This window comes from Arvicanthis niloticus, chromosome 19 (assembly GCF_011762505.2).
Source record: "Arvicanthis niloticus isolate mArvNil1 chromosome 19, mArvNil1.pat.X, whole genome shotgun sequence".
Taxonomy (NCBI): Eukaryota; Metazoa; Chordata; class Mammalia; order Rodentia; family Muridae; genus Arvicanthis; species Arvicanthis niloticus.
The window spans coordinates 27,046,078-27,070,632 of NC_047676.1; the positions used below are offsets into that span (position 1 = coordinate 27,046,078).

Sequence of the window (24,555 nt, forward strand, 5' to 3'; positions counted from 1 at the left end):
CCTGAGTGAATGGGTAGTGTCGATTTAGCATGGCCATGCTAAGGATTTCAGTGCCCCAGACCCTTGCAAATGACAAGGCCTTCCCTCCATCTAAGAACACGTTAATAATGGTTGACCTTTTGTGTGTGTGTGTGTGTGTAAGACACACACACACACACACACCGCAAAGGGGGAGAGAGGAGCGGGAGAGGGAGACAGAGAGAAACAGGGACAGGGAGGGAGGCAGACAGACAGACAGACAGACAGATTGACAGATTAGGTAATCCACCTCTCCATCCAGCTGGATATAATGTGCTGAGTTTCTAGGCTGCTGGTGCATCTCTGTCAGAGCTCATGGCCCACACAGTCCCAGCTTTCTGCCTGTCTGTGATGTCTTCATTTCCTGTTACACACCCCAGTCAGGTCAATTTCAAAGCATCGCAGGTTCTAGCAGGTGACCTTTGAGTAAATGCTGTGACCCAGGGTAGGAAAGTAGTTCTGCCCTCCAGCGTTTGCCTGCCATAGTTCATCATCAAGGAATGCCAGGGCAAGAACTCAGGACAGGGACCTGGAAGCAGAAACGGAAGCAGAGGTCATGGAGGAGCACTGCTTACGGTTCAGTTCATGGAAACACTTTTAAAAGGCTAACTAACGTTGTCTTAGATGTCTTCAAGCGTATAACATTCCCAGGGCATAACCTGGTGAACCATCCTGTGGATGGTTTCACAGAACACTTCTCACCCTGCTGTCATCCAGGGTCCTCTACAAACAGATGTGTCAGATGATGGGTTAAGAGTGGAACTCTTTTCAGGTGTGTTGCTAGGTTAAGGGAAAACAGCAAGTTTGGGACTGCACCCTGAGCTAGCAATAGTGGGATCTTATGTTGACGCTTGCGTGGAAACGGCAGAGACGGTCTCCACTGTGGCTGTGGGAGAGGCAGAGCTCTGGTCTTGACTGCAGTGCTTGGTGTGACTGGAGACAACCGCTGCATGGCAGTGAGGAAACCAAAACCACTCTGCCTGGGCTTTCTCCTTTGTATCCTCCATCTCTTGAAAACACCTCTTATTGGTCAGACTCAAGCAGAAATCGAATTCCATGACGCCTATTGAATATAGTCCACTCGAGTTCTCCACTGTGCCACAGACCCAAGGGTAAGAGCTCAGGGCAGACCTGGATGGACAATATACTCAGATTGCATACTGTACCCCAGGAGCATACGAGCTTGTTCAGCCTTGCTACGGATTCCCCAAGATGGCATGTGTGACTGGGAACGACGATGCCAAAGGGAGCACCTCCTCTCTCTAGTTGAATGAATTAGAAATTTCCTGCAAGGCAACTGGCTCACCCTTTCTTGTCAGGTGGGCATGTTTGTGTGTACCTGGTCTTACTTAGACACTAAAGCAGCAGCTTTTGGGTAGCTGCAAGACATGATAACACACAGAAATGTGTCTCTTGAGATGACTTGCTTGATTTTAGTTAATTCCAAAGACTAAGAATGACTTTACTCAAAGTATGGTTTTATGGCTGCAGCGCAGAATTTCGAGCAAGATTATCTGTTCCTGGAGTGAGCTCTTCCTAATTGTTTGTATTATTTATTTATTTATTTATTTGGGGGGGTATTCTGTTAAGAGTGGCAAGTATTGAAGCCTTCTGTAAAATATAGAAATTTTCTATAAAAATTTAAGAATGGAAAATGGTGATTGGAAGTGTGTGTGTGTATGTGTGTGTATGGGTATGTACTATTCTCTTAGTTGGAAAGTCCCTAAAATACAGGGGCAAAAAAAGTCAACCTTCACTCTAAATTCTAATCCAAAGTCAGATAAGCATGGTAAAGCACAGCAAAATCACACTCACCCACCATTAAATCACACTCACCCACCATTAAATCACACTCATCCACCATCCTTTCTTACAATATAGTCAGTGAATCTTTAACTCATCAGCTCCACCAATAAGATGCATTATAGCCATCAAAGATGCCAGATTAGGTTAATACTAGTTTTCCTTTAAAACCAGCATCTGAGGAGTTTGTGTTGTGGAGCTGGGAGCCAAGCCCATCTTCCCAACACTATTTCTTCCTTCTAATGATCATGGCCTCCCAAGTAATGGTTTGAACCTCTGTGTTCTAAGTCATCCAGTGACTTTCATGTCAAGTTTATCTGTCTGCATACATCAATGCAACAGCAGTGATTGCAGACGTGTCTGCCCCTTAAACTACCCATAAATACAGGGTGCCATCCTGCAACACGACGAGGGCCCGAAGGACAGCTTCAGCGAGGCCACGAAGCATCTGGCTGTGTGGTGATTAATTTGTATGAAGTTAAGTAGGTGTGTTCCAGTTACAAAAATTCAACCACCCATGTAGTTACATGCCGTCTTCTTTACCTGCGTTATATTTTATATGGGAACTAGGTGTGGTGTCACACAAACGTGATACCAGCATTTGAAAAGCTGAGTCAACAAGATCGTGGGTTTGAAGCCAGCGTGTACTGTGTAGCAAGCTCCCGCCTCAAAGCAAACTCAATAAATAAAAAGAGGAACAAATTTATGGCTGTGTGAATGTGTGTGTGTGTGTGTTCCTAGTATGGATTAGAATGACTTCCATTCTCTTGGCTAGGCACTTGTAATTTTGTTGTCCTCTGATCACAGATGATAGCAAAGTGAATATCTAATAAGCAAACACATAGCTACAGAAAAGAAGACAATTCTTTATGGACTTTAGGCATTAGCAGTCTAGATGCGTGGTTATCAGGAGTTCTGAAGTTAGTGTTCAATAACTGAGGCAGACGTGGAGACTCCATATCCTCAAGACCAGTTGATTATATTATATTTACCAGTTCTGTGTCTGGGGCCCATTCAAAAAGCTTCCACCAAAGCAGTTAAAATAGATGACTTTCCATTTATGACAGAATGAAGGGCCCTCAGCAATGCTGAGCAAATGAGAGAGCGTGGGGCTGCCTTTTACGGGCAAGCTTTATTTCACCAGGATTCTATCCTTGAAGTATCAGTTGCCACTGCTTCTGTCACCGCATTTCCAAACTAGTATGGTTTTACTAATATGTGAACAACTTACAGAGTGAATTCCAATGAGAGATTATACGTGGGTCAAGTTATACACATTGAAATAACGTGATTGGGTTACAAAGTAGGCTTTAACCAGTTTTTCTTTACAGCGAAGGGAAATTTAGGCTCAACAGAAGCTGAATGGACTTTGTCCAGACACAGAGAATTAGCTGTTGTTTTCTAGTTGCTGATTTACTACCAGATCTGAAGTATCCTCCTTTGGTGATCTGTCCGTTCACTATACTTCGCTGTCAAGAGAGGTCTGCAGTCACACACACTGGGTTCAAATATCAGATCTTGCATTTGCCAGTTCACCGTGAGTCCAGGCCCTGAGGGCAGAGAAACCATACACGTAGACACTAGCTACCTGTGTGTAATGCAGAGGTAGTCTGCATAGGAAGTATCCCAAGGATACAGAGCTGAGGTAGAGGAGGGAGGGCTAGTCTGCCCCTCTCCAGAAGAATGAGACTGAGAAGCCAGGCCGTCACTCCATGTAGGAGACAGTATCTGCTTCTGGTCCTGAATGCCTTCTCTCAGGGACCTGCAGGGATGGTTAGTATGGTATTTAGATGTTAATCCTTTTAATGGCATTCTATAGGTGATGAATACAGTGTGTGATCCAAGTATCACTGAGTTCTGGAGCCCATTTGGAGACTTTGTTGTTGTTTGCCCTGTTACTCCTATGCCAACCACAAATATAATAAGTCTTACCTTAAAAGCTGTTATGGGAATGAACAGAGATGATGTACAAAAGATGTTGGGCATTTACTGAACACTCAACAAAAGTTCCCTGTGAGTCTGTTCTTTAACTATAGAACAGAAGCAGACATGGCTTGACCTGGTGTGACTTAGTAGAGGGTATTGTTTAAGAAAGATGCTTTTGCCATGAGCTCTGGACAACAGGGGAAAAGTTAATGACTTATTACTTAGAAGCCTCAACCTGGGTGGAGAAAGAGGCAAATATGTGGTCAGTTTTGAAAGAGCCTTGTCTTGGGGTTGAAAGTTCCTACTCTATCACTTAATAAAAGATGACAGTGATTGACTGGGGAGGTGTAGCTCAGAGTTAAATACGATATTCTGGATTCAAGCCCCAGCACCAAAAAGGAAAAACAGTGTAAATGACCAAACCATGAGACCCTCCTGAGTATCTAATGTTCACGGAGAGGTTGATAACGTTGCCCCCTTGGGTCTCGGAGAGTTGCCGTGGAGCTCAGGAGAGAGAGCATATTCACCGTGAGGTCAAGGTTTGCTGGAGATGCTCTCTGAGAGGATGGACTCCTAAGGAGGTGTGTTCTCTTCTCTCCTTGCAGTTTCCACCTTGCTGCTGCGAAAGGACACGTGGAATGTCTCAAGGTCATGGTTACACATGGAGTGGATGTGACTGCCCAAGATTCTTCTGGTACGTGCTTTTTTAATCTCTTAAATCATCAAGCCAGTGTGAGAATAGGTGTCATAAAAGTGGTATGTATTTCACTGTGGAAAATTCAGAGTCAGCAGGCAGAAGCTAAATAAATAAATAATATAAAAATTCAGTGGCAGAGCTCTACAGATGCTTCAGTGTTTGTCCTTGTTCGTATTTTCATCTTGTGATTCCAGTCAGCTGGAGACTCTGTGCTTCCCCGCCTCCAACATTGCTTTTTATATTATATTCTAGGACTGTATGCATTATTTTCTAGGACTGTATGTATGTATTAGTATCTCCTAATTCTTGGTTTTATGTAAACTAATAAATGTGATGGATTATTGGTAACATTATTTCATAGCTAGCTTAGAACTCTGGACAGAAGGACGGCTTTTGTCTCAACTCTTGCTGTACTGCAGTGCCTTCAAAATCATCTGGGAACTGGAAGACATGAAAGGGAAAGAAAAGAATAAACAGTATACACACAAACATGCATACATAGAGAGAGGAGAGAGAGGAGAGAGAGGAGAGAGATCGAGAGAGAAACCTGTTGTGATAGTTAATATTATTAGCTTGGCAGAATTTAGAATTAATTGCCTGGTAGATTGGCCCAGTGTGTATCCATGGTAGATAATCCTGAGGTGGACAAACCAACCATGTTATCTTTCCCTAGATGGGAGATCTTGGAACGAGGGTGAGTGGGGGAAGCGAGCTGAGCATTGGCGTGCATTCATTCCTTGTTACCTTCTGTGGCTCTAATGTGGCCAGCTAATTGAGGCTCTTGCCACTGTGACCTACTTTCTGTGGGGGATTGTGACCTGGAACTGTGAGCCAGTCAAACTTTTCTGCCTTAAGCTGCTTGGTTGAGTTACTTTATCACGTTAATACATGAGGTGTTCCCTAAAAGCTTTGTGGGTGATTCTAATGTGAAGCCAGTGTTGGCAAGTGATGAGCAAGCCAGATGAGAAGGAAAGCAGGGCAGCCTTGCCTCTACAGCACTGTCATCTAGCAAGGAGCCCCGCGGCCCGGGGCCTAGGATATGTTCTCTCCCGGCCGTGTGGAAGGGTACAAGATGATGACTTCATTTGTTGCACTTGAAAATCATTGGCTTCTAAAAGGTTTATGTTTTTGTCTACTGGGATATGAAGTTGGTATAATTGCAGAGCCTCCATCTAGGTTTTTCATTAAGCTACTTATATCAAGTCCCCGCCTCTCCCTCCTTCTTATAAGTGACCTCCTCAGAACAGCCATCTTGGGGATCAGCCAGGTGTTAAACTGCAATTATTACCCACAGTAGGTTGGAAACCTAATGTTTCAGAATGGTTTTCAAAGTCTGTGGTGCGTTTGGCTTGCTTGCTTCCTTCCTTCCTTTCTTTCTTTCTTTCTTTCTTTCTTTCTTTCTTTCTTTCTTTCTTTCTTTCTTTCTTTTAAAGTAATTTGCTAATTTGGAATTTTTATACTTTGAGAAAAGTTGTGTTTGTTTTCTGGAGAAGCCAAGAACCAGATGGGGTCAAGTCAGCAATTTAATCAAACTGATAAAAAACTACTTTTGGGGAAAATGGGGGGAAAGTAGAAATACTAGTGGTTTTTCTGAGCCGTTCCACAGAGAATTCCAAAAATATATGAGGAAGGGCAGGGTTAGTAGAAAACTAAATGACTTTCTCGAGTGACTGCTTTGAGGGGAATATTAATTCATTTCATGCAAATGACATCTTTAATCTGAAGGCCCAACTATTCTGTTTATTTTTAAACTATGATGTCACTGTTTTTAAAGTTATTCTGCATCATACAGGTCAAATAGGAGTGGCTAACACACCTCCCATAACATCAGCAATGGGGGCGGAGGGGTTGCTCTCTAACAAACTTCAGTGCCAGAGAACTAGGCTCCAGTGAGCAGGCCCACTGTCCTGTGATTCCTGTGATTCTGCAGCACTGCTTCTGTTGTTAGGAAATAGATCATCTGGGAATGTAGTTATTCTGTCAGAGACAAACATCAACCTTTGTCTTTCCTTAAAGAGGGACATTATCTTCTGGGATACATGTTTATGAGAAAGTAACAACAACAAAAAAGGCCAAGAAAATAACCACTGCTTCTACACCTATCAGAAAGAAAAAGCTAAATTATTATGCTCCTTAAAAAAAAATAAAAAACAAAACCATGTTTTTTCTAACATATGTCTACTGAGCTCAGATCATGTTATAGAATTCTGTGTCCTGAATTTGTGTGTGTGTGTGTATGTGTGTGTGTGTATGTGTGTGTGCATGTGTGTGTGTGTGTATTCATGTTCATGTGTTTTCAGGTGCACTTGTGTGTATGTATACCTGTGTATCATTTCCCAGGATCATGCGCTATTTATTTAGAGACAGAGTCTCTCCTTGAAGACTATTCAATAGGCTTATGCTGGTTGGTCAGCAAGCCATAGGGATTAGCCTAAATCAACCCACCTCTGCCTCTCCAGTGCTGGGATTATAAGCTCACACCACCATGCTATTTAAATGTGGGTTCTGGGGGATGGGACTCAAGTCTTTGTGTTTGCAAAGAAGCCCTTAAAACAACTACCTGAAGCCATTGTCTTTTATTTAGTATGTGGCCCGTATCATATTCCCATCATGCTCTTAGGGTGATTTTCATCAGCTTTTTTGGTGGCCGCACACAGCCATATGGGTTTGCTTTTTATTTACGATCACGCCTCTAACTGGATTTCTGAAAGCCGGGTCAACAATGAACCCTGAACATCTCAGCTCTGCACAGTGCTGGCCAATGGGGACTGATTGAAATTGGTGACTGAGTACTCTGTGGCCCAGGGTGGTGTCAGAAGCTCGTCTCAGAGCTTCCAGAAACTTCTGGTCATTTGCCAGCAGTATCGGTAAGGCCAAAACTGCATAAAGGCTTTGCGGGTTTATCTGGGTCTTGGTGAGGCACCTCCTCCTGCAGTGACTCCATGAATCCACACAGCAGCCAATGACAGGAATGTCTGCTAGGATGGAAGCGCATGGGCTATCTGGCCTGATCTGGCCTGATCTGGACTGCACTGCTCCAGCTTTTTCTACCACAGTGAGGAGGATAAACTGATGGCTTTTGCTGCCCTTGCCTGTGTTTCTCCTGTGACCTGGCCATCATGTTCACTCTCCCTGCCTCTCTCAAGAAAGCACATCTGAATATAAGAAAAAGGGATCACTCACTCACTGTGCCTTAGTGGTCGTCTTTAGTGTAAAAATACCTTTCATAGTTAGAGGGCAATTTAAATAACTCAGCTTTGACAGGATGTTCCCAGTAAACCCACCTTCAGTGTAGCACAGTGTGGCAAGATGCAGGAGCCTTCGATGTGAAAACCTGCCGAGAGTAGACATAAAATTCAGTTCCTGGGAATCACACCCTGTTCGTGAGGATTAAGTCACCGCTATTGTCCTCGGTTTCATCATCATCATCCTGCCTGGCCCAGAAGTCACTATGTGGACAGGTAGGCCTTGAACTGACAGTAATCCTCCTGCCTCTGCCTCAGACTGTAGAATCACAGGTGTGCGCCCCCAGGCCTGGCCCCTGGAGGGATTTTTCAGCAGTCGGAGTCTCCTGCTTTCAGAATCTGTTACACTAATGCTCTCTTCTTTTTATTTACAAAAATCTATAAGATAGTCAAATTGTAAATTTTTTCTACTTTTTAGACTATTGAATAGACAGTCTTCAGAGGCAAATAATTTTTTTATATTTATCTTATGAGTTATCCTTCTATATGAAATGCTTGGAATTCTGAGAATTTTTATGGACGCCCCACAGTGAATCTTATAAGAAGAACACAGTGGGCAGATGACTGCATATTTCAGATAGCAGGCTTAAGTGAGATTCTCAGAACGGTGTCTTAATGTGTCAGGCTATGTTCCTTGAAAAAAAAATCATATAAAGTATCTGGCTACTGTTTTCTCATGACTGACAGGACTTCAGCCAGATCACTCTTCATTTTCCTTTTCTCATTAGGCTATTAAAAGGCCTCAAATCTTTAAGACAAACAACAACAAAAACACACAACAGAACAAAACAAAAAAATGTTTGAGTCTGGTGTGGTAACATTTTTGGCTGAGGAAAAAGGATATCATATGTAGTGCTAGCCTGGGCTTCTGGAGAGATTCTGACTCAAAATGACAAGGATAAAGAACTAGAATAGTTTAACAGCATCCACAACAACTGATTGTGCTTTAAAGATGAAAACAAACAATCAGTCCTCCTGACATTGTGAGTCCTCCTGACATTGTGAGTCCTCCTCAGCATTGTGAATCCTCCTCCTGGCATTATGAGTCCTCCTCAGCATTGTGAATCCTCCTCCTGGCATTATGAGTCCTCTTCAGTATTGTGAGTCCTCCTGACATTGTGAGCCTTCCTCTAGCATCTATAGTTCCTAGGCTGCCTGTTTGAGTCTTGTTTGTTTGCTTGATTGCTTTTGATATTAAATTTCTGGGTTGCCTTTCATTTGATTAGATACCCTAATCCCACTCAAAATTGAGGCTTTACAAAAATAGAAAAGCTGGTGCTGGACCAGGTGTATTAATGCATGCTTTTAATCCCAGATTTAGGAGGCAGAGGCAGGCACATCTTTGAGAGCTTGAGGCCACCCTGGCCTACATAGTGAGTTCCAGAACAGCCAGAGCTGGGGTTAAAAGCATGTGTCTAAAACACCTGATTAAGGGAATATTATCTTTTCTATCCTCTCCCACGCTCACTTTTTTCTTCCTGATTATGGGGGGAGGGGAGAAAGAGAAGGAAAAAAAATAATATTCACTTAATCAGATATTTCAGAGGATGAGTCATCCTGATAGCTGCATGTCATAGTCAGTAAGGATCAGCATGCCTGGCCGGGAAAGTACTCGGATGCTGACACTCAGAAATGGCCTCCGATTCTAGATTGTGCTTTAGAGACAGTGGTGAGGGGCAGTCTCGTAACTCTAATAGTACATTACTAGAACAAATGTTTTCTATTTGGCTTCCTCTCTGGGAGTGCAAGATGAGGTTTTCTTTTTAAAAAATTCATTTACATATGTGTAAAATCGTAAAGAATAACCGTTTCAATTTGTGCTTTTACTGTAGAAATGTATTCTGCATTTTGAAACTGACCTTTAAGGAAATATTTTAAGGCATATCCAGTTGAACAGCGTCGTCGTCGTCTTATTTCTTATTTCTTTACTTATTTCCAGATGTGAAAACGTCACAGGCACTTGGAGCAATGTGATCAGACACCACAATGTCTGCTAGCTAGTTCTTTCCTATTTTCTCCAGAAGTCTAAATGATCATGTCTGTAGTTCAGAAGAAGATGCTTAGAGTCACTTTAATATAGGATCATTTATTGAAATGTCTGGGTCTCTTGGTTTATAATTAACACTAGTGTCTGCCTCCCTCTCTCCCTCCGCCCCTGCCTTTCTCTCATGGGCAAAGATCTGCCAGACTGAACATGAGTTATGGTTGTCTTGATATTTTTCTGTAGGGAAGTTGCTCCCTGACAGCCCAGACAGATCCATGGCTGTCTGGGAGCCAGGAATATGTATCTTCTCCTTCCAGTGGGATTTCCATCATAAATAATGTATTCTATCCAGGAAAATTTGTATTTGAAGGGAGAAATTTGTTTTAAAGCTGGAGAAATTTGTTTTAAAGAGAGACATCTTGCTTCAGTATGGCAGTGTCCAGCGATGATTTGTGATTTGGAGTTGAGACCAAGTGAAAATACTACTATTTAGGGGCAAACATCGCAGGGGAATAGGTGAATGTTTGCATCTCTAGATATCAGCCACTCACTTCTAGGTATGACCAGAACCCTAGAAATGAAATGAAAGCCTGTTATTTAGTTGTGGTGTGTTATTTGAATGTTCCTACCACACTGTCTTTGGACAACTATGCCTTTGTCCAGTGAATGGTGTTTGTGTAGAGTAGCTTTGTTTCCCAGAGTAGTAACCAGCTAATACATTGCATGCACAGTATAAACAGTCCCCAGCTTACGGTCAGGATGCATTCCAGAAGTTCCTTTGTAAGGCATTTGTTTAAAATTTAAAATGCAGTTGTCCTTAGAAACAGTGGTACAACTGATGATGTCTGCAGAGGCCAAGCGAGTCACCCAGCCTGTTAAATGCAAAGGATAAGAAAAGCCACACTCTTAGGCCTCTTTTAGTTCTGAAAAGGAGAGAAACACCCTGTACCTAAAACTGAAGAGGACAAAGAAATTCTTATTTTCTCACTTTCAAGGGTCTCTTCCCTCACCTCTTAGTCTTCCTCATCTGCATCCTTTTAAGAGAGGGTAGAGGGACTTCTGCTTCAGTATCCTACCCCAACTAAACAAATGTCCTTACTATCTCAGGGTCTTTTTTGCAGAATAGGAGAAATGTGTTCTTCTGAGATTATAGATGATTTTATGTGGCTCCCTTGATGTCCTGAGTCCCTTGTCTTTAAGGTGTTTCCTAGCCATGTGATTGATTCTCTAGTAAATTCTAGTCAGTGCTGAGTGAAGACTAATTAGAAAGAAAATGGTATTTTGGAACTGGGCCATCATATAGAATAAATCATACCTCTAAATGCATGGTCTCAACTCTAGGCTCTCTCTTTTTCCTTAGGCGACATTTTGTAATGTCTCATGGTGGTTTTGATTATCACAACTTGACTTCTCATAGGTAGCTTAACAGATTGATCATCTACAGTAATTATTCAGCGTAAAATGTCAATAGTTTTGAAGTTGAAACTGGGTTTGAAGCAAGTCCCAAAATAGAGGTTGCTTATCAGTGTTACCTTGGGGATGTGTTGGTACTCATTACATTGAAATTAGCATGCACACTCTTTAATTCAAAATGACTAGAATATATTGAGAACCAGATGTTCATCAGTGGTCCATGTTATAGGAGCAAGGCTCTCAATAGGAAGTGAGACAGAATTGCGTGGGCAGGGGACCAATTGACCAACAGGTGTGTGTGTGTGTGTGTGTGTGTGTGTGTGTGTACATACATAGTAGGAAGTATATATATCCATCTCTAAAGCTGAGAATGGGCTGAGTATTGCAAGGTGTGTGGTGTTGTAAAGAATAAAGAAATAAAGCAGAAAAACCAGTATAAAAAGAGTTAAGGAAGAAAAGGAATTTGTTATGGGTGGGGCAGAAAAAGGGCCTATATTTGAGACAAGGTCTCATGTATCCCAGGATGGCCTCAAACTGTATAGCCAAAGATGACCTTGAACGTCTGATCTGGTGTTGGTGTCACAGTGCCTCACAGTGCCACATTTGGGTCCTGCTAGGTATTGAAACTGGATATTGAATCATGAATACTTAGCCTGCCCCTCTACTAACCAAGCGACATCTCCAGTCCAGGGAAGACCTCCTAAGAGGCAGCCTTCAATTTGAATCTGAACGTCAGAGAGCAAACTGTATGGCTGTTCTAGGGGAAAGAAATCCAAGCCAAACCTACAGCAGTTACAGAGGCCCTGGTGTGGAAGCTCATTTGACCCTAGGGTAGCAGTGGCCTATACTAGAGTCCTAAAGGGACGTAAGAAATGTTCCCTTAACATGTACTGAGCAAGGATTTGTAAAAAATCTGAAGCCTCCGGGTAATGTTCATTTAGGGTGAGCATGTTTTAAGTAGAGGGAAATGAGGGGTCCAATGTATCATGGAAGTACTTGGGTTTCTAGAATGTTCTCTCCTGACTTGTGGGCTATCTTTTCTTCGTTTCTAAGCCTGAGGTATTCTAGTCTAATGTGACTGTTGGGGACATGGAGCATTCTGCACACCTGTGTCCACTAACTGCAGTACTTCGAAGCCTGGTACTACCACAGACCTGACCAAAGCTGACCAGAACCGGCAGGGAACAGTGGTTAGAGCCTCTGAATGTTATCTGTGAGTGGGATAGTCCATGGACACACTAAAGAATGTACGACCTTGGAGAAACAGTCCCTTCTTTGTTGGAGAAGAGCTTATTCCTCACAGCTGTCTTTGGCATAGCAATTAGGAACCATGTAGGAAGTGTGTGCTATTCAGAAAGGTCTTGTCTAGCGTCATGTTTATTCCCGTGCTTTGCTTTGACAGTTTCGGCCATTCGTGTTTTAAATGAAGGTCTTTGATTCACTTTGAATTATAAATGACAACAAAGCAAGAGGAACTCACTGGCTGCCAGTGGGTGCCAGGAGAGAAGCTACTATGGAGATCACTGTAGGGATTTCCAAACCGAAAGGGCAAAACTAAAGTATCACCTACCGCACCACCCCTGAGCATGCACCCAAAGGACTTACCACAGAGAAACTCTCACGTCCTCGCTTATTCTCCAGTCACAATAGCAAGGAAATCAAAGCAGCCTAAAATGTCCATCAACAGAGAAATGCATAAATGACACTCTACTGCATATACACAATAGAATTTCATCCATCTGTGGGGGAAAAACTATGAAGCTTGCAGGAGAATATTGTGTTGAGGTAATCCAGGCTCAAAAAGACAAACACCAGGTGGGCTCTCATATGTAGATTCTGGCTTCTAGTGGTTGTCTCATGGGTATAGGTCATGAAGGTAGAGAGCGAACCTTGAGCCAAAGCAACTTTAACCAAGAGGGTTGGAAGGATGCTAAAACACGTGACATGAAAGTACAGCGGGGGATAACTTGGTGGGAGAACAAGAGGGAAGAGGAGCAGGACTGGGGAATCAACCAAAATTGATATGCAAGAGAAAGCTATAAGGAAACCAGTCGCCGGGCGGCGGTGGCGCACGCCTTTAATCCCAGCACTCGGGAGGCAGAGGCAGGCGGATTTCTGAGTTCGAGGCCAGCCTGGTCTACAGAGTGAGTTCCAGGACAGCCAGGACTACACAGAGAAACCCTGTCTCAAAAACAAAACAAACAAACAAAAACAAAAAAAAAAAAAAAAGGAAAAAAGGAAACCAGTTAAAAGAAAATGAAAGTTGTTTTGGGTTTTCAGTGTTTGTCTATTTATTTATTTATTATCTATATTTATTTATTATTTTTAACGTGGCCACTTTCCCCAATGTTTACCTTTTAATCCATTTAGGTCACAGTGCTTTACATATCGCAGCCAAAAATGGCCACCCAGAATACATCAAGAAGCTACTTCAGGTAAGTGGGTAACTGAAGGTTACAGATATGTCACTTTATTTATTTATTTCTAATTTAAAGGTAATCTAATTTGTGAAAGGAGAAATACCTCTTCTCAGTACACACCCCTTTTAATACTATCCTACAGCCCATGTGGGAAGAACAGCCAACCACAAGGTTGTATCCATGGCAACTCGACTAGAAGAGACATGGATCCTCACTAAAATTTGAGTTGTCTTCCTAGGATTGGCCTTATTACCCCCTTATTCAAGTCCTCTTTTCTGAAAGTCGGCTTTTCTTGAAACGTTTTCCAAACCGTAGCAGACCCTGGCTCTGCAGCATCCTGGTGTTCTCTGTGTAAATTGCTCATGGGATGCAGGCCTTCCGGATAAACAGTTTCAACCATTATGTCTTGGTACGTAACCTGATGAGCTCTTAGTTAGTTTTTGGTTCTTGCTTTAAGTGCACTGTTTTGTTCTTATTTATAATTTTTGGCCAACTCCCTGGTTTGCTGGCTTTGCTGGAAAGTATATAATGATCCCCTAAGGTGCTGGCCTCCGTAAATTTGTAAAGATGTGTATTTCATGAACCCAGCCCCACAATAGCGTCCCTACAGTCATGGCCAGCTGTTGCTAGTCAAAATGCAAGCTGGCTATTTTCAGGAACAGCGTGGAGCAATAAAATAAGTGTTTGGAGTACTGTGTGTCCTGTCAAGCTGTTGTCCTGGCTTTCACGGACACTCTTGGAGACCCAGCATCTTGCTTTTATTCGGCTTTGAAATTCTAAGGCAAAACTGTGATCACATCCCTCAACTTGCTTCATTGATCAGACGACTCGCTCTTCTTGCCTTGTGCGGTGCCCACTGCCGCACATTCCAGGAGTGCCTAACCTTAACAGGTCTTTGAAGCAAATTTCAGGAAAAACAGATCAGTGTTTGTGGTGTTGACTTAAGCGAGTTGCTCTTGACCAGTTAATATGGAGATTTTCTTACCTTCTCTTGGACCAGGCCCTCAGGATGAAGTGGGGAAAAATTGACTCTCTTGCCAAGAGTGCCCTGTATCTATACCCTGAGACCTACCTCACTTTTTAAAAATATGTTTTAAATCCCATTCCACTCCAGCCCATGCATCTGGCTCTGATTTTAAGGAAGATTTAACCTGACAAGCTCGAAGTCCTTGTGGGCTAGGACCAGATATTCTAGCCTCTAATGTAATTTTATATCTGGTTATGCAAATGCCTTGGTTTTTCTCTGAAACCTTTGAAGCCTTTAAACAGTTCCTTGTGCCCGTTCTAAAATTAGGCCAGAGCCTTGGTAAGTAGTAACTTGATCTCCATTCTTCCAACCACAGCAGAGTAAGCATTGCACTTTAAGGTAGCCCCATTCTTACCTCCTCTGGCTTCTGAGCATCGTTCTTTCTAGATTACTGTTAGGAATTCAGCCTTCCATGGCTTCCTGCGGGGCTTGCACTGGGTCCCAGACCTCTCAGACTTCTTGTTCAGCTCTTTGCAAGTCAAGCTGTGTACAAAGGAGACCCCTTTGTCTCCTGCTGTCTTACCACCAATACCTTCTGCACTTAGTGTTCTCTCTGAGCCTTTGCTCTTGTACCCTGGGCATTGGTCTTGCTATGCCCTGTTGGTTTGCTGGAGATATTTCTGCTCTCCAGCTGTTACCATTCCCAGCTTTTAGCTCCTTAAGGGAGTTAGGACAGATAGAACTTGGTGGAGTCCTGCAAATTCAAGTGAACTCTCTTCCTTCTCCATGTTAAGTCCTCATACTCTCCCTGATATCAAGTGCTTCCAGGGTACTGGGCTTGGTGCTAAGTGGTAAGTATCTACAAGCAAGGAGGGCAGTTGCTATCTTGGTGGAGTTCACAGTCTGGTTATTATGGGAAGGATTCTATGTCACAAATTGCAGAGCACTTAGAAGGAAAGTAGAGGTTTCTAGGACAGCCCTCATAGAGAAGCTGATTCATAAACTGAGATGGCCAGTGTACAAAGTGCCAGCAGAACACATTCCAAACAGAACGATGGTGGGGAGGCAAGGTTCTACTGCGAGGCAGGGATGGGGAGCCAGTGACTGAGGCAGAAGCAGAGAAATAAGAGAATGTGATGCAAAACGCAGGCCCCTGTGTGTTGTGATGGCAAAGCCAAGCAATCCTTGGTTCACTGTGGAATTGTGAAGGGCAAGCAGTGACCTATACCATTTTCTAAGATGATTCTTTTCTGTAGAGAAGTGGATAAGATGGGTCAAAACTAATGAGACCTATTGGAGGCTAGACTAGCTTTTCATGTGAGCTGCCTGGGGCTATGATGAAGGTAACGAGAAAGAGAACAGGCTAGCTCTCATGTACAGTTTGGAGAAAGGATCTACGGGATGTGCTGTACCAGTGAGCTACCTGAGGAAGACGGGGAGGAAAAAGCAAAGGGAATTTGGCTTCTATCTCATTGGGTAGATTAACAATGGTGGTTGGTGTTCATAGAAATGGTAAATACTTGGGAGGAGCAGGCTAAGGATGGAAGAGTAGTGAACTTGCCTTTTGAGTGCTTATGAGATGCCAACCAGTGGCTTCTTGAGCCAGGGCAACCCCAGGTAACACTTGTATAAGAATAAGAGTCCAGGCTCCAGCAGGATCAGATCCTGCCTTCACCACTACCACAATTCAAGCAATTTATTAACTTATTTGTTCCTCAGTTTCCCCTGAAACTGGCCACAGGAATCGTTCTCTCACTTGGGTTGTTAACAGGCTTAATGGAATTCCTGACCCAGAGCCCGCCACACAGTACTTACATACCACTCCCTGCTGTTATTAGGATCTATATTTGTGAGTCACTAACATCTGGATGCAGGTATAGATTGGATTGCCAGGAAGAGAGCTTCAGGGAGAGACAATGGGAAATGTGAGCTTGCGTGTTTTGTTAGAGGAGGGCTGGCCAGGGCAGTGGCAGGAGCCACAGGAGGTTGAGCCAGACAGCCTCAAGAAGGAAGAAAAAGAGTGTCCGGGGAGAGGGTAGGCTGCTGCTGAGTGGTCAGAGTAGGAACTAAAAGATAGCTGATGACCTTGGCTTGGTCCATTACTGTGGAATCCCAAGGGCCCATAACTGAGCTAGGTAGGTTCGGGAGCAATGGGGAGACAAGGGAACGAGACTGTGTAGGTGACTCGGAGAAAGCTGGTGTTAGGAAGGGGGTCAGAGAATGAGAGAAGAAATGGGAAAAATCTAAGATCCACATGAGAGACCTTGGAGTGTGTTAACCAGTGGGGTTGGAGAGATGCTGTATGGGAAGAATGAGTGACCAGCAGCAAAGGGCTGCCTGAATCTGATTATTTGGATAGCTGTCTTCTTCTTCATACAGGACTGTCTGCCCATGGAGCTCCAAAGGTAGAACTTATCAATGTGTGTGCCCTCCTGAGTAACTGCCGTTAGACGGAGAGGGGTAGACTCAATTGTATTTGTGCCATTACTTTAAGATACTTATTTTTGTCTCACAGTACAAGAGCCCAGCCGAAAGCATTGACAACTCGGGGAAAACAGCTTTACATTACGCAGGTAACGGTCATTCTCCTTCTCTCCTCTAAGAAAGGGTTCAGTTGTCATACCTTCCGGTACTCTTCCCGGGGCTTGTTCCGGAGTTCCTGGCGTCCCGTTAGACTCAGTTCATACGTCACACACAGACTTATTAAGGAGTGCACCTACAATTAGTTTCCTGCCGTGTAACCCGTTACTGTGGTTAATATATTCAACTCAGGCTGAGAGCACAGCTCAGAGATAAAGAGTGTGCTTAGCATGTGCACAGTTCTGGTTTTAACCTCCAATACTAAGTACACATGTGTGTGTATGCATACAGATGTATACAGATAACCTTCAATACTAAGTACACATGTGTGTGTATGCATACAGATGTATACAGATAACCTCCAATACTAAGTACACATGTGTGTGTATGCATATAGATGTATACAGATAACCTCCAATACTAAGTACACATGTGTGTGTATGCATATAGATGTATACAGATAACCTTCAATACTAAGTACACATGTGTGTGTATGCATACAGATGTATACAGATAACCTTCAATACTAAGTACACATACCTGTGTATGCATACAGATGTATACAGATAACCTTCAATACTAAGTACACATACCTGTGTATGCATACAGATGTATACAGATAACCTCCAATACTAAGTACACATACCTGTGTATGCATACAGATGTATACAGATAACCTTCAATACTAAGTACACATGTGTGTGTATGCATACAGATGTATACAGATAACCTTCAATACCTAAGTACACATACCTGTGTATGCATACAGATGTATACAGATAACCTCCAATACTAAGTACACATGTGTGTGTATGCATACAGATGTATACAGATAACCTTCAATACTAAGTACACATGTGTGTGTATGCATACAGATGTATACAGATAACCTTCAATACTAAGTACACATACCTGTGTATGCATACAGATGTATACAGATAACCTCCAATACTAAGTACACGTGTGTGTATGCATACAGATGTATACAGATAACCTTCAATACTAAGTACACATGTGTGTGTATGCATACAGATGTATACAGATAACCTTCAATACTAAGTACACATACCTGTGTATGCATACAGATGTATACAGATAACCTCCAATACTAAGTACACATGTGTGTGTATGCATACAGATGTATGTAGATACCTCCAATACTAAATACACATGCATGTATATACATACAAATTATATAGATCAATTGTATATACATACAAATTATATAGATTAAGTTGATTTAGAAATCAACTTAAAGTTTCTTTTTAAAGTAGAGAGTTGTGAGCGCTTGTGGATTTTTAGGACTAGAAGATGCTGGGTTTTTTGTTGTTCTTTTAGCAAGAGGCAGAGATCATGGTGGACGTCTGTTGTATTTGTAAACCTTTGGCTTTACTGTCTGCCACTGCTTCAACTGACAAATGTTGATGCTGAATTCATGGTGTGGGGGGTGATTAAATACATACTTTGTTTTACTTCTAGGAGTAGAAAAACCAAGTCCCATAAGAAGCTAAATCAAATGCTTGCCTATAAGTAACAGGGAGTATGTGGTAGTACCTTTGGCTAAAGCTGAAATTAAGCAGTGTTTTCACCTGGTACTCAGCCTTTTGCACACTCTTCAGTGCCTTTTCCCTGCTGGGCAGACCCTCCCTTCTTAGACGTGGCAATCCGGGTAGTTTGTGACTGGCTGTTTTTCCTTCCTCAGCGGCACAGGGATGCCTTCAGGCTGTGCAGGTCCTCTGCGAACACAAGAGCCCCATAAACCTTAAAGACGTGGTACGTACCAGGTGAACACTAAGAAAATGTGTTTGCAGGTTTCAGCCGAGACTTTTAAAGACCTCAGTAGCTGGCAAATTTCTGTTTCTTTTCAACCAGAATTTTTTTCTGCAAAAATGGTTTTCTATGTTAGTATTTAGGAATCCCTAAACCATTAATGTGTTACACAGCGCGCTTCTTAGAGATGTGCATTTTCATAAGTATATGTCAGTGTTCTGCCATTAACCTAAATGCAAATAAAACATTGTTTCTCAGTTTATAAAAGTAGAAAATTTTTGTATGGTGCCTCTCGTGTTGCTGTGACAAAGTACCCAGCAGCAGCAGCTTAAGAAAGGAGGGGTTTGTTTAGGCTCACACTTTGAGGGTGCAGAGCATCTTGGGAGGGAAACCCAGCAGTGGGAACTGGAGGGAGTTAGCTACACTGCATCCATAATGTATCGTCAGGAAGCAAAGGGAGATGAGTATTGCTATCAGCTTTCTTTCTTCTTTTTATTCCATTCTGGCTGTCATGGTGGGTCCTGTAGAAAGTCTCTCCCACAGATGTCTATAGGTTTGTCACCAGAGTCTTAAGATGATGATCAGTGTAAACTGTCAGAGATTTCTTTTTTTTTTCAAAACGCTTTATCAATATTTGTATAAACATATATACTTATACATGTATACATATATAAACAATAATTAAACAATAAGATGTATTCAAAAAGTATGGGGGTTGGGGAGAGTGGGAGGAAGGAGAGAAAGGGGAAAATTATGTAAATACAGTGCTCATATATGAAATTCTCAAAAAGGAATCCAGTTTTTTAAAATGTTCAACAGATTAACATTTTACAATACGAAAATAAATATGACCTATAATTATGTTAAAGGACATCTTAACTCACTACAAACTTTGATGTTTAAAATGAGATCAATAAAGACTATTTTACCCAGCATACTATCAAAAACCACAATAATGTTTTATAATTCAAAGTATTTCTGAGAACAAGAAAATAGATTGTCAGGAGCTAAGTCAGCAGAACCAGGAGAACACTGTGTGTGTGTGGTTTTTTTTTTATCAAATCATAATTTTTACTTTTTAACATGGTGGTTATAAACACAAAATACAAGATGTGGGGAAGGGAATGACACAGGAGCATAGGTGTTCAGGGGGAGTACAGATATCTTTCAGAACAGGGTATCAGCTGGGTAAAGGTTCAGGGGTCAGGTCACTATGACTCTGCCTATGATTCACTTGTCCTTATCTAATTTGGTACTATCTGCCAAAGGCTGCCTATTTACCAGGTCTATGACTACTCAGGCTGGTAGATTTCAACAAAAGCTGCCTGTTTACAATAGCTTATAGCCATCTGTTTCAGTGTTTTTTCCATAGAGACCCAAGACTTTGTGTTAGCAGGCATGTAAGTCAGGCCTATTGCTGATTTTAGGCTTATGGCTGATTTTAGGCCTTCAGTGTATAAGCAGGGCTTGCACCCGCCGCCCCCCCCCCCCCCCCCCCCCCCCGTCAGAGATTTCTAATTAGACTTTCCGTTGTTTTCTTTTTGTATCTGGGCATCATCTCAGATGACTCCTGGTAGAATTTCCCAACTGTGCAGAGAACTTTTAGTCTATGTAAGCCTCACTGGCCTACGATGGGAATAAATTTATATGTCTGTGGTACGTGGCCCCAGGGTTTAAGGACACAGTATAGCATGCGGAGGGACATGCGGTACAGTTGCCCCTGGTCAAGCAAATGCATTTAAACTTTCTGAACTGCAGCACAGGTTAAATATCTCTATTCCCAAAGTCCCCAACTCCCATGTTCTCCAGTCTGAAACTTATTGAGCCACGGTTCTATGCCTTAAGTGCAAATCCATTTCACACACGTGGCTGGAACATGTAAATCACATGAAAGACAAACCATTCACAAACAAACTTCATATGTAGCCTTGGTCTCAGTCTCAAGTTACTTTTTTATGCAAATAGAACCCACATACCCATCTTTAAAATCTGGAATACTTATATCATTGGGTTTTGTTCTGTTCTGTTTTCTGTGGATTTTTTTCGGGGAGGAGGTGGTTGTTTGTTTGTTTTTTTTTTATTTGTTTATGTATTAAAGTTTCACCTGCATGTGTGCACCATATTTATGCGTGGTGCCTGCAGAGGTCAGAGGGCATGAGATTCCAGGAACTGGTGTTATAGATGGTTGGTTGTGAGCTGCCACAATTGAATCCAGGTACTCTGGAAAAGCAGCCTAAACCTTCTCTCCAGCCCTAATAATTTTATTTATTTTTTTTAAGTTTACATTTAACATTGTACGTGTCTTATTTATTGGGAGGTGCAGCGTGCTTGATCTTAGAAGACATAGTGAGCAGGTCGGTTAGTCCTCTCATTCCTACGTGTAGGTGCAGGGGGTGGAACTTGGGTGTTCAGCAAGAGCAGCACTTGCTCTTAACTGCTGAGCCGTCTCTCCAGCACCCGTTTGCTTCCCTCTTAACGCTCTTAGTATGTGGGTTCTCTTCCGTTACTAGGCAGTCAGTGATAGCTTACGGAAGAAGCAACCCAAGCAGCTGGGACTTGTAGAAAAAAGCTAAAGTCAGTGAAATTGCATAAGACAGCTAAAAGTCATGAAAGTGCAAAAACAATGTATGCTTATGGGTAATGGTGGCCCTAACGGGGCATAGAATATCTCTGTGAATGAAAGAGTAGACAGTACGAGTCAGGACAGAAAATGTGGGAAGGACAAGGGTTTTGCAATCCTGGTGTTTGGAACTGGAGTTACAGTCTGAATGGAGTTTCTTTCCTAGGATGGGAACATACCCCTGCTTGTCGCAGTACAAAACGGCCACAGTGAGGCCTGCCACTTCCTCCTGGATCACGGTGCAGATGTCAATTCCAGGGACAAAAATGGAAGGTACCACACATAAAGGCGGAAGTCAGAATTTCAAGGATATACCTATTTTTGTTAAATGTTATAAAGTGGTTTCCTTTTTGCCTTTCTACCTTCCTGGTAATTGAGGATCAGTTTTGACTTTAAAAAAAAAAGTTCCCCCAGATCTCCATGGGCAGAACAGCAGGCTGGATCTGCAATGAAACTCATTAAATATTGAACTGAATACGCCATTTCATTTTTTTTTCATCCGAAACAAAACAAAAGTAAATATGTTGGGTGCATTTAAAAATAACTTTAAAGCCAGGCATGGTGGCACATGCCTTTAATCCCAGAGGCCAGAGGCAGGTGACTCTGAGATCAAAGCCAGCCTGACCTACAAGGCAAATTCTGGGACAACCAGGGCTACACAGAGAAACCCTGTCTTGCAACAACGACAACAATATAATAATTTTAATAATGTAGCCTCTTTAAAATACTAGATGTGAAAGAATCCAGCCTCCAAAATAGGCTTGGTATTTGTACCAATCATAGGAATTCTGTTGTGTGTGTATTCATGTGTAGAAGACTGACAGCTATTTGGTGTGGTCTAATGTTTAGATTTAATCCAAAAATACCACTTTATTTCATCTTGACAGTATTCTACTTAATTCCCCAGAGGACTGAGGGGTAATTGTATTTAACCCTTTTTCCATGTTTCCCAGTCACTGAGTCCCAGGATAGCATGTCCACCTTTGGCTGTTGCTAAACTCAAGTCTCTTGTTTTCCTCTAGAACCGCTCTCATGCTGGCTTGTGAAACTGGCAGCTGTAACACTGTGGAAACCTTAATTAAAAAGGGAGCAGACCTGAACCTTGTAGATTCTCTTGGACACAATGCCTTATATTATTCCAAACTCTCGGAAAATGCAGGAATTCAAAGCCTTCTATTATCAAAAATCTCTCAGGATGCTGGTATGTGAAAGAAAATAGCTGATGTTGTTTCAAACTTACCCACTCGTTATTCCCTAAAAGGAGAAAGGAATTTGTGCAATATGATATGTTTTATTATTCTTTTAAACACATGCTTGAAGATAAAGTTTGAAATGTTGTGTATGGTGATGTGTGTGTCTGTGTATTTGTGAGTGTGTGTGTGGGGGTGTGTGGTATGTGAGTGAGTGTGTGTGTGTATGTGTGAGAGAGTGTGTGTGATTTGTGTTTGTATGTGTGTGTGAGTATGTGTGTGTGTGGTTTGTTTGTGTGTATGAGTGTGTATGTCTATCCACCCAAAATTTGTAAATGGTATGAGTCATTATGGTTCTTACAGTCTTTTTTTTCTTTTACTTTTTCTTTTTAGATTTAAAGACTCCAACAAAACCAAAGCAGGTATTTATCTTGGGGGTGAGGTGCTACTTTTGTTTTGTTTTGTTTTTTAGCTTTTGCTCATGACAATGTGAAAAAGTTGAGAGAAAAAGCCGTGCTTCATTAGGACAGTGATTAAAAACTAAGTTGAAAATGCTTAAGGACCAGCATACATTTTGAGGACATGATGGTACAGTCATTGTTACATGGTGGCAGATGTTTTCTTCACAATTTTACCGCTTGTTTTCAAAAGTCCGTACTTCATACTCACTGCCTTTCATTTTTCAATGAAGTGTAGTGGTACAGACTGGTGGGGAAAACGCTCAGTGTGGCTGACTCTTGAAAGTAAATGAAAATATCTTAACTATGGGTGATTGTGTGTGTGTGTGTGTGTGTGTGTAATTGCTAAGGTATTTGAGAAGAATAAGAGATTGGGCTTTTTAATTTGAATTGCAGTTTGTGATGCTGCCATTAGTGTTATACAGAGTAGCAGTGAAGAGCCTTCCTTACTGGAGTTTTTCTTAAAAGCATGTTTGCTCTGCGTGTGTGTCTGGCTGTTTTGTGCATGTACACACTGAGGTTTTTCAGGCATAGAACGCAGATACTTAACACTGGATTTATGATGCGCTAACTGTTGCTTCTCCGGACCCTTTGCACATAAGGCTCTCCTTCCCCTCATTCCTTCAAAGTGGGGGTGGCGTGGGGGGGGGAGGTGAATGGAAGTGGTGCAGAGGTGCAGACCACTCTGTGAATGCATTCTGGGTTCTAAATTACGATAGGTATGCCTTCATCCTTTCCCAGTTCTACAGCCTTAATCAGCGGTTTCGCCTTTTTTTTTTTTTTTTTTTTTTTTTTTTATATTGCCTTGAAAGCATGGGTTGCTGGAAGAAAACCTGGCGCACATGCATGTCACGTATTGTTCCGTGGGTGGTGTGTTTCAGAGCTTGATGAAGTTGACTGTGTCACTGTCAGGTTGTTCTCGTGTGTTTGCTGCAGCTACTTGCTCAGACTTTACTAACATAACTAACCCACCTCCTCCATTCTCTGGACTGTGATAACTTTCAGCATGACCAAGTCTGTAAAATAAGCTCAGAAAGAAGTGGAACTCCAAAAAAACGCAAAGCTCCACCACCTCCTATCAGTCCTACCCAGGTAAAAAGCAAAAGCAAGTGAATGAATAAATAAATAAATAAATAAGTCCAAAAGCCGTCGTTCTGTATGTAGGCCCAAAGGGACGTTGCACTACTGAGCCGTAAACACATATTCTAAATCTGCCTTAATAGTTTTACATTTCAAGTTATGGGGCCGGGTATGTAGCAGAATGATAAAGCTCCTGCCTAGTGTGTATGACCCTGGGTTCGAGCTCCAGAAGAACAACACACACACACACACACACACACACACGGGGGGGGGCATCAGAAGGAGAGAGAGAGTGGGGAGCACAAATGACAGTGTCAGTTATTAAGCTGGAATATTGTGGGTTTTACCTATCTCAAAATTAGAATTTTGCAAAACACACACACA

General features: G+C 42.2%; 1 protein-coding gene across 4 annotated transcripts in view; it reads left to right on the forward strand.

Annotated features, from left to right (window-relative positions):
- The window catches only part of Rai14 (retinoic acid induced 14), a 135,276-nt gene that overhangs the window by 94,354 nt on the left and 16,367 nt on the right, over nt 1–24,555 (forward strand). For 2 of the 4 annotated variants that reach the window (XM_034523440.2, XM_034523439.2), the window contains exons 4-11: nt 4,353–4,441; nt 13,457–13,521; nt 16,989–17,046; nt 18,756–18,826; nt 21,610–21,716; nt 22,466–22,644; nt 23,027–23,055; nt 24,097–24,183. In XM_034523440.2, the coding sequence (XP_034379331.1) occupies nt 4,353–4,441; nt 13,457–13,521; nt 16,989–17,046; nt 18,756–18,826; nt 21,610–21,716; nt 22,466–22,644; nt 23,027–23,055; nt 24,097–24,183 (685 nt within the window). The remainder of the gene's footprint in view (nt 1–4,352; nt 4,442–13,456; nt 13,522–16,988; nt 17,047–18,755; nt 18,827–21,609; nt 21,717–22,465; nt 22,645–23,026; nt 23,056–24,096; nt 24,184–24,555) is intronic. The other 2 variants (XM_034523442.2, XM_034523441.1) reach the window with 1 other exon arrangement.